The sequence below is a fragment of the Thalia democratica genome, chromosome 4 (assembly GCF_965202585.1).
Source record: "Thalia democratica chromosome 4, ktThaDemo2.hap1.1, whole genome shotgun sequence".
Taxonomy (NCBI): Eukaryota; Metazoa; Chordata; class Thaliacea; order Salpida; family Salpidae; genus Thalia; species Thalia democratica.
Window position 1 is genome coordinate 58378097 of NC_139168.1, and position 11044 is coordinate 58389140.

The window sequence follows — 11044 nt, forward strand, 5'->3', positions numbered from 1 at the left end:
TAAAGTGACCTTTTCAGTCGTACTAGTGTAAAACTAGTGAAATATACTAGTCAAACTGATAAAAAACTATCTTTAGTACGAAACATAAAGATAAGATGGATCAAGAGGAAAAAGGCTACAATGTTGAACTACGAGAGATGCCCACAAAATTCAAAACAAACGCATACAGCCCTCCACCCGAGTATGAGTCCGTCCAAGTTTCAATAAAAACTAAAGAATCAAAAAGCATGGACGCAACAAGTCGAAATTCTGAAAGTTCTACCGATGTGGATATAATGCAAAGTAGAGATACATGGTCAGGAAAACTTGATTTTCTAGTTTCTTGTGTTGGGTTTGCTGTTGGCCTAGGAAATGTTTGGCGTTTTCCGTACCTCTGCTACAAAAATGGTGGAGGTAATTAAATTTAATTACTATCTTTAATTAACTTAAACTATTAATTATGCAAAATTTATTGGCTTATTTGCTGTTGGCGTTACCTCTTTAGCTCATTTTTTGGGTCAACCTAGACCAGGGTTTCCCAAACTTTGTTTTTAAAGGCCCCCTTTAAAGAAATTTAAGAGATATGGCCCCCTCCAATAAGATTTCTCAAAAAACTGCCTAAGACCTTTTTTTTTTGATCTTCATTATCAACTCCAGAATATCTAGTATAAGCTTCAAATTATGTCCTTGTGGCTTCTCCTTTCACTGCTGGTGGCATTCTAAATTTAATTTTTTTTTCATAAGAACTTGTATAAGTTTCAAAACTACCATTAAAAACGCCAAGACTATTTTTTTTGCTTTTCATTGTCAACTCAAGAATATATAATGTAAGTTTAAATTTATAACCTCATGCCCACTGTGGCTCCTTTACTGCTCATGGCCCCCTAAATATTTTTGTAATGGCCCCCAAGGGGGCCATTTGGCCCAGTTTGGGAGACCTTAACCTAGACATTATCATAAACAATGGTTTTAGACAATATTCAATTCATCAAACTTAAAAGTTAATTATGTTATTTTAGCCTAAATTACTTATTAAATTTTATTATAACAACAAAAATGTTGTTCATTTTCCTTAGATTGATACTATAACAAGTTTTACCTAAACATGGTTTTGTGAAATTATATTATTTATCTCTGTAAATTATATACTATTTTAAGTTTAAATTTGTATTATTTATTATTTAGTTTAAATTCTAAACTTGAATTTATAGGAGCGTTTCTTGTACCATACCTGCTTTTCATAATATTTAGCGGTGTGCCTATTTTTTTGTTGGAAATATCGCTAGGTCAATTTATGAAACAAGGAGGGATTGGTCTTTGGAATCTTTGTCCACTTATGAAAGGTTAGGGTTGTTATTAGTACTTTTCAAGCATATATGTATTGTGATTTTGTAGAGAAAATTAAGACAACTAAATTTGAACTGTTTACTAGTAGTCTTATTTAGAATACTTTAAGATAAAGTAGCTTGTCTTAAATATTGAATAAAATTACAAAAAACAGTTTATTAAATTTTCTTAATGTATAGAATTTATTTATTTGCCCTATACCAAATTTTAGTTAATTAAGTATTGCTCAAAACATTTAAAGATTAAACATTGTTTTAAAGTTTTAAGTTTTGTGATGTTTTTTTTTACACAATAGATTAAAATCTACGAAATATATTTTTTATTTGTTTTATAATCAGTAGAGATTCCATCACAGCCATTACTATGGCATTCCATTAAAGTTTAGTTTATCAAATAGTTTTTTAGCTATATAAAACTAATAAGATAAAGTATTATTTTTAAACTAAAATTTTATAGTTTATTTTTTCTAGACTTCAAAAATAGTTGTTAACTTTTTAGGCATTGGGTACTCATCGACAATTATTGTATTTTTTTGCAACACTTACTATATCATGGTCCTTACTTGGGCAATGTATTACTTTTATCGTTCCCTTACCTACACTTTACCATGGGGTAGTTGCAACAATTTCTGGAACACGGAGCTTTGTATTGATGCCAGTAATATAACAGGTAAGTTGCTTTATAAATAAAATGTTTTGACAGTATTTATGCATCTGTTTTGTAAATTCAACTTTTGAATACGTTTTTTATCTTTACTAAATAGAATATAAGGAACGCTGCGTTTTTGACAAGAAATAGCTAGGTTATTTAATGTTTGTAATAGAAAGTATAAAATAAAAAATTTTTAAGAATTTACAAATGAAATATTTATACTATAAAAAAAACCTTATTATATGTTTTAAAGTTTTAATGATTTTTTACAAAATTGCTTGCAGCTGTAAATGTTTCAAAAGCGGTTGAAGCCGCAACAAATATCAAATATAAAGCTGCAGTGGACGAATTTTGGGAGTTAGTTCTTAGCTTGTACTGTTATAAAAAATTTATCCAAATTAGAAGAAATTGACTACATTTTTTTGATTGAAAACTTTAAATAAACTTTTTTAATTTTTCTTTTAATATACTTGGTATCTTATATTTTATTATCATAATTTTCTTGGTAAAAAGTTTAAAAACTGTTGTTTTAGGAATTAATTTTGTACAAACAACAGAAATGAAGTATTGCAAATAACAAAAGGAATAACTGAAGTTGGACACTTTCGACCTGGGTTGGTCTTGTGCTTTTTCTTGGCATGGCTGATATGCTATTTGTGCGTCTGTAAAGGAGTTAAAACCACCGGTAAGGTAAGTCTTACGTAAGTTAAACTCGATAAAGTTAAATAAAGTTGGTTTAAACACATATAAATAAATGATACCTGTGAATTATAAATTCTAAGTAAATAACTAAGTAGAGCAAAAAAATTAAAAAAAATCAACAGAAAGAACAAAACACAACGTCATGTTGTATAAACGATACTTTTTTACTACATAAAATACTTTAATACTTAAATAAAATAAAAAAGAATAAAAATAAAAAAGTTTTAAATGAACGGCGTAAAAATTAAATTAAAATTAAAACAAGAATTAACTATTTAAACTTTAAATAAAAAAACAATTATAAAATCTAACTATAGTTTGAATTGTGCTTTATATTAAATAATCAGAACAATAACATAATAAAACCAGCTTAACTCAATAATAGTTAGGACGATTGGTTACTGCAAGTTTTACTGTTGCAGTAGTAAATTTAATTAATAATTATATTAAACACTAAAATTGAACTTCTAATTAATAGCTATTTTAATTGACTTAGCTGAATAAAATGTAACTTAAATTAAATTTTTTCTAAATACTTCTTTTATAACAATGCAGATTGTATACTTTACTGCGTTGTTTCCATACGTAGTTCTTATAATATTTGTGGTAAGAGGTCTTACCTTAGAAGGATCGATGACAGGAATAACTTACTACTTGTCTCCGAACTGGACTAAACTTCACGAATCACAGGTTAAAAGTATAATACAGTAGTTAAAAAAACATAAAATTTTTTGATATTGATAAATTGTATGTTACAGTGGCGTCGCGTGTTATTTTTTTTAGGTGGTGCAGAATTTAAAAAATATCAATTGTTTTAATAAAAATATGTTTTTACTGTCAAGTTTGAAAACAACTGAACTTTTGCTTCACCTGAAGATAAGCTTTGCTTTTAAGGGCATAGGGGGGATAAAACAATTTGATTTTTTTTTTGTAGTTTTTACTAAGCTACAAGATGCTTTTTACAGATTTTAAAAATTCAGTATATGTTTTAAGATATAGCCGGTCAAAGTCAAAGGCAACAAAATGTTCATAATGGGAGGCTCAAACTAAAACAGTGTTTAAAAAAATGTTTTACCCTCCCCTTTATGCCCTTAACATCTACTTTAGAATTATTTTATTGAAATTACTTTATACAGTTTTAATTTAACTACAAGTCATCTTTTATCAATATAAAAAATTCTTAAAATTTTTGAGATAAGGTAATTCACAGTCAGAGGTACAAATGAATCCTTATTTTTATAATAAAAACTCAAACAACAAATAAATCAAATCACTAAAATCATATCTTTTTTTATAAGTTGGCCTCAAAATCTTTAGATGTTTCTTTTATAAAACAAAAAAAATGCTAAATTAGATATTTAAAACACCAAGAAAAAAAAAAGTTATAACAAAAGGTTTTTTTTTTGTATATATAAAAATATATATTGATACTTAAAAATTGAAAAATTCTCTTCAACAAAAGTATAAAGTTTAAAAAAAATTAGGATGAAAAAGTTTAATTAAAAATTGTTTTAAAAATAATGGAGAAAATAGGTTTTCAGTAAAATTGTATTTTTTGCTGTTTTGGTTTGCTCCTTGTATAATAAACCATTGTAATCTCTGGCTTTGACTGGTTGTAACTAAAAGTTTAATTAGAAATTTCAAGTTTATTAAAGAGTAACTATTAGCTTTCTGAAAAAGTTGAAATAAGAACAACATGTAAAAAAGTGCCTATACACCCTCTACTCTTACTCCTCACTAATTTGCACATTTTTTTTTTACAAAAATTATCATTTTTATTAACTTTTTTCTAATTTTAATGTTTTTTGTTGGAGGTTTAAAATTCAATAGTTTTATAAGGGTATCTTTTCTTTATTTAATATTTATTTGTTTTTCATTTTGATGACAGTATTTTTCTCAGGAGCTCAACTTTTTTAAGTTTAGTTGTGAGGCTGTTGAACTTTTTAAGAATTTTTAAGATAATTTATAAATATCTAAACATTATAGAAGTAAAAGTTTGGTTAGTTAGTTTTCATGTGGCCATAGGGGTAAAACACTTATTTTTTAATTTTAAATAGCCTTGTTTTTTTCAGAGTAAAAACTAAAACTGCTTTAGACAGCCTGAATATTTTTCTAATTTGGTCTGTTTTAATTTATCTTGGGTCATCTTGAGTTTTTAACATTTCTAAGTTATCCTGATTATGAGGCAAGGCAACCATGTTTCAACAATTTTATCTAAAATTTTTGCTTTGTTTATGAAAAAATTAAACCAAAAGTTATATAAAGTAGAGGTAGACTAAATTTCCTAAAATGTTAAACTACTCTAAGTAATCAAAGTTTCTAAATTAAGGCTATTTACTTTATTTAAATATGTGATTGTTTCAATAATACTATTTTTTATTTAATATAAATCTAAAATATTTTTCTGTAAGAGTGAACTAGAAGTTTATAATAAACTTCTTAATTCTTTTTTCAGATCTTGAATTTTATTATTTATTTTATTAACTTTATGATAACAATAATCAGTTATAGTTAAGTTTATGTATGCAGATTAAAATAAAAAATCAAATTTTTAAGACTTTGGTGATTTAGGGTTTTTATCTTTTTTTTCAAAATATGCAATTTATGACAAATCTTTTAATAGAAGTGATCTGTTAAATTTAAAAAATCATGTGGGTACATAAACTCAAGTTTAATCCTTTGCAGTAGCTTGCTTTGTCTTTATTTCATGTTTACAATAGCTTGTAGATGATACTTAAGCAAGTCCTGTTTTAGGGAATTTTCAACTTAGCTTACTTACCGCAAGATATTGATTTTGCGGTAATTCTTGAAGAAATTTTGCTTTTTTGAGTTCATTTGCGGCAGTCAGCTAAGAGTTTGCGGCAGTGAAGTGGGCAAAATGGTCGTTTTCAAAATTAAAGTTATAAAAGAGATTTCGTTCAAAAAAATAACGAAAACGTTAAAGATACTTATTTTTTTTCTTAGAAAATTTCAAGGTGGTGCAGTTGCGGCAGTGCAACACCCCACGCGACGCCCCTGGTATGTTATATTGATTAGTACTACAGTTAATAAAAAAAATTACTACACTTCAAAATTATCATTTATAGTAGTTCTTAAGATTTAACTCTATTACTGGAATAAAATTGATTTGTAGTTATAACCTCGTACAAATATATACGTAACAGAACTAAAAAAAAAATTCATTCTTTATGTTTTGTTTTCTATAACTAGTTAGAAATAAAATTATGTTTAATTTTTACAAAGTGTAATAACATTTAACAGGTTTGGGTAGACGCAGGCACTCAAGTGTTTTTTTCATACGCAATCGGTTTAGGAGCTCTTCCAGCACTAGGAAGCTATAACAAATACTACAACAACTGTATAAAGTATTTATTATTTTTTCTAATATTTAACATGATTTATATGGTTTTAAGTGGTAGTTTTTCATTTAAACTGCTTAACGTAATCATTGAACTTTCTTTCTATTTCGAACTCGAGCATAAATTGTCCACCCTAATCATAAAAATATTCTATACAATGCTACAATAAAATTAAATAACTTCACAGCCGCAAAATAATTGAAAGTTTGAACCAAAAACTCAATTTCATTTAGGATAGTTTTTGTTGTCTCCGCCTCTTTTTTACTTCGCATTTTAAGATGGCAACCCAGTAAGTAATACGCAAAGTATTAATAAGAAGACAAGATTTTTTTTATTCAAATAAAACCAATGCTAGACAAAATTTCGTTAAAAAATTGTTTACTCAAAACGTTATAAGTTAAAATCGAAATATTCAATTAACTTTCAATAAAAAATCTGAAAAAGAACCAAGTAAAATTTAGTTTATAGATTGGTGTTGCAGATTATGAAAATAAGTTAGCAGTCGTGTTATAAATAAATAAAAAATTATAAAAAAAAAATAAAAACAATAAAAGTTTGCTGAATTTTATTGATTGTTATTGTTTTTTGTATTTTAGTAAACAACTACTTAAAGTTTTTAGCATGTAATCATTACCGGCAATGTATTAAATTTCACCGTTTTTGTTTCAAAAAAAGTACACATTTTGAAACTTTTGTGAAACGAAATGTTTAATACATTCAAGCTGTTTAAACTTTTAATGCAGTTATTTATTAAAAAAAATATATTTTTACAAAATTTACTGTTTAAAAGCTTATTAAATGAGTAAGGTTTGTAACTTCTAACAGGGACAGTATGATAATTGCTTTAATCAACTCGTTGACTTCATTTCTCGCTGGATTTGTTGTTTTTTCAATTCTTGGTTACATGGCCCATGAAAGACAAATGGATATTAAAGACATAGCTACATCTGGACCGGGACTAGTTTTTATCGTGTACCCTAAAGCTGTTGCTTCGATGCATTTAGCACCATTTTGGTCATGTCTCTTTTTCTTTATGGTTTTTCTACTTGGACTGGACAGTCAAGTAATTTTTTATAACAACTAATCACTAATTTTTTTAACTTTATTATCTTTAAAATATTATATAAAAATCAAGAAGATAAAGTTTGAATAAATATCTAAAGCAAAAAAAAAACTTGTTTTTTTTTTAATTTTGGTCATACAAGTTATAATTGAGTGCTTTTATTTTTAGTTTGTAGGTGTAGAGGGTTTTCTAACAGCACTTATTGACCTTTATCCAACTTATTTGGCGAAACGAAGAATTAAGTTTACAGCTGTTGTGTGTTCAGTGTTTTTTATTGTTGGACTACCTTTTGTCACACAAGTACGTATTGTTTTGAACTAGATACTAACTTATTAAGGTTTTAGATTTTTCTAGTGTCAAAAAAGTAGAAAAACAAATATAAGTAAAAATTTTAGCAGCTGGATACTGTATTTTTACTTTTATTTTTTTATAGCTGTTATTATCGACATATATAAGTATTTCATAAAAATGCAATTAAATAATTAAGTTTTCAAACAGTTTTTTATGAATATTTTTTATGTTTATTAACAAATAATTAACCAATTTTGAACAAAATACTCCTTTAAAATTAAGAAACTAGTTAATTTTTATTTAAAACAATTAGTAAACTTTATCAACTTTTTTCAGAGCTAAATTCAGATAAAATTGATTTCAATCATTTAAATCCTTTTACAATTATTTAAACACCTGTCATTTTCATACTTTTCTCAACATATATACAATAGATTAAGAATAAATGTATATACAGTCAGTCTTACTTTTAAAAATAAAGCAGTTGAAATCGAAACACCCACGAAAATTTTTATGTACATTATTAATACCGCTATAGGGTGGAATGTACGTGTTCCAAATTTTTGATTACTACTCGGCAAGTGGAATGACTTTATTGTGGTTAGCTGCATGGGAATCTATTGCAGTTTCTTGGATATTTGGTTAGTAACCAAAGATAATTTTATTTAAAATATTTCGTAAAAGAGTTAAAAACTAAATTTAAAGCTTGTAAGTACAGTGTAGTGAAATATAAACCTTTTTTGACATGATTTTAATAACTGTAGTTATAAGTTCTTAGTAAAAGTGTTATTTCTTTTGACTTTCTAATTTTTTTGACACATTTACTTTAAGCTTAAACTGCTAAATTTAATCATAACAAATAACTTGAAATACATAAGTGAGAAATATTGAACAAAATTTCTTATCATAAAGTTAGGATAAGTTTTTTTTAATTTAAAGTATTACACAATTAATAATAAGAAACTATAAATTAGCTCAGCTAGTGTAGAAATAGTACTAATTTTTTTACTTGATACGTATGAATACTTAACTTAAAACTAAAGTTATTTAGGGGTGAACAAATATATGAGAATGTTAGAAGATATGGTAGGGTTTCGACCACCGACATTTCTTAAATGGTGTTGGCTATTTTTTACTCCAGGACTTGCATTGGTAATTTTCATCTAACTTAGTACAAATGGCTACAAACTACTAAAATAACTTTTTTTGCTATTTTTAATCAACAGAAGCTTATATAAACAAAAAACTGTTTCAGCAACTAAAATCAAATTTAGGGTGTTCTGATATTTCTCATAGCGACATACACACCCTTGAAATACAATGACTACACGTATCCTTCTTGGGCGATCGGTGTTGGCCTGCTATTTGCATTATCTTCGATGGTTTGTATCCCTGCTGGTGCTGCTTACAAACTCTATACAGTTTCAGGATCTACATTTACAGAGGTTTCAGTTCAAAATATTCATTAAACTCTAATAAGAAATTAAGTAGCTTTTGTTATAAACTAAAAAGTAAACAAAAAAAAAGTTTTATTGGAAAATTTCAATAGATTTTTACGAAATAATTTTTTTAGTAGTAACGTTATTTGTAAAACTTCTCAAGTTTTATTAGAAAAATTGGTAGTTTACTCTTGTGTTATAATTATTTAGCTCTTAAATCTAAATGTTAACTAAATCTTTACTGCTCAACTGTTTAATCTGAATATTAACTAAAACTTTAGTTAAAACTGTTTTATTATGTAAGTCTTATAAATAAAAAGAGTTCAAAAACAAAACAAATGTTTTGTGAAATTAAAAATTAAATTGTTTTAATAAACTTTATGCTTGATAAATTTATAATGTTCTTTTAGTAAATCGAAGTTTTTTTAACTTCAATTTTCATAGATTGTCTGACAGAAAATTGCTATAAGTTTTTAAATAACGCAACTAAATTTATAACAATCAGTATTTTACATTAAAGTAAAAATAAATACCGTAATAGTTTATTACCTACCAACTAATTTATTCAAACTAGATACACCCTTTAACATTTTAAAATTTTACACAAATTTTAGTTGTATACACTGGACAATGTCAAGTTGACATATGTCCTGGACAACGATGTTAAACTGTATACGTGGTGTATGACTCAATAACCGAAATGTTTTTTCGTGCACAACATCCTAGGATCATATGTTTTGAGTGCTTTTATTGTCGTTTAATAAACAATAATATACAGTAGTCTGGCGCTCAAACTCGCAATTTTTTACTTTGAAATTTAATGAAAAACTTTTTAAAATCCTCATATAAAAATATTTACGACAAAAAGTAGTAAAAAAAATTACAAAAGTTTGCAAAGTACTTGATTTATTGAACTAACTTATGCCTCTCTCTATTAAATTAATTACACACTTCCACGTAGTTTTGAAAAAAAAAATTGAAGTAGATAAACGAAAATATTAAGAATCAGCACAAGAATGATAAACAAAAAATAGGTTCTTTAAGCGTATTAAATACATAGTTAATTAATACTAATACGTCAACATTGAAAATATATATTTATATATGTACAAAAACTACTAATAAACACATTAATTTGTTTTATGATAACTTACAGAGGTTTAAAAAATCAATTACACCGAAATACGGGTACCATCACGGACATCTCGAAACAAGGGAGAATAGACCTGAGGACAAACTTTTAAATTTTTACCAGAAATGGACTTCTCCGCAAATTGAAGCAGTTCAAAAAGACGACAGCAAACTGCTTATGTGATAAACATTTATTTAAATTTTCTTTTATGAATTTGTTTGGTGTTTCTATGTTGTGGTAAATAAATTGTTTTCGTACAGATTAGTACGACAAAATTTTCAAAACCCCTTAGTTTTTAAGATAAAATTTAGTTGTATGTTATAATCATCCTAAAACAATTATAATAAATGTTTAGTAAGAACAACTATGCATGTATAATCTCATTACTCTACTTTTGAACTATTAGCAATTATTATTTCAAAATTTTTATTCTAAATTTCTTGAAACTAAAACTAAGTTAAGTAGATGCAACCTACATTTTACAACTTTTGACAAAATGCTTCCCATGCAATATTTTAGTCCTAGATAACTTTAAGCTAGTCGACTAAATAAAAGATCCGGAAAAAAATTATGCGTTTGAAGGTGTTAACGAACGTAAACTTAAAAAAGGTTAAATAAACAACACACATTTTAATTGCTTTAATTTTCTATAAAAACTACCTTATTTAGTGCAAACGCTAAATAACACAATTTTACTGGTTTCTAGAGATATTAGTATTTGATAAAATTAAAGTACACAAAAATTTTTAGCACTTTTTACAAAGTAATTCATTTGATTATATTGTTTGTTAATAACTTTATAAAATTCAAATATTTAGTTTTAAAATAATCAGCTTTAATAATATGTCAATTAGCGTCGTTTGCATATTTACAAACAAATTTATTTAACTGTTTATCAAAATGTAGATATTAAAAAGCTATGGAATTAAAACTATTTATTAGTTCTTGAATTTTACTTATTATAAGTTTTAAAAGTTAATCAAATGTTTTTTATCAAGAAAGCAAAGAAAATAGATATCTAAAGCTTCTACAGGATAAAAAATTTAAAGCATATATGAATTTCTAAGTACATAATCATTTA

General features: G+C 26.0%; 1 protein-coding gene across 1 annotated transcript; it reads left to right on the forward strand.

Annotated features, from left to right (window-relative positions):
* Nucleotides 1-275: 275 nt before the first annotated feature.
* LOC145833468 (sodium- and chloride-dependent creatine transporter 1-like) lies at nucleotides 276-10146 on the forward strand. The gene is given in 13 exon segments (XM_082940643.1): nucleotides 276-393; nucleotides 1191-1322; nucleotides 1825-2046; nucleotides 2313-2334; nucleotides 2535-2667; nucleotides 3235-3369; nucleotides 5941-6044; nucleotides 6864-7101; nucleotides 7270-7401; nucleotides 7931-8033; nucleotides 8444-8544; nucleotides 8667-8837; nucleotides 9988-10146. Coding segments are annotated over 13 exon segments (1770 nt in total).
* Nucleotides 10147-11044: the final 898 nt, after the last annotated feature.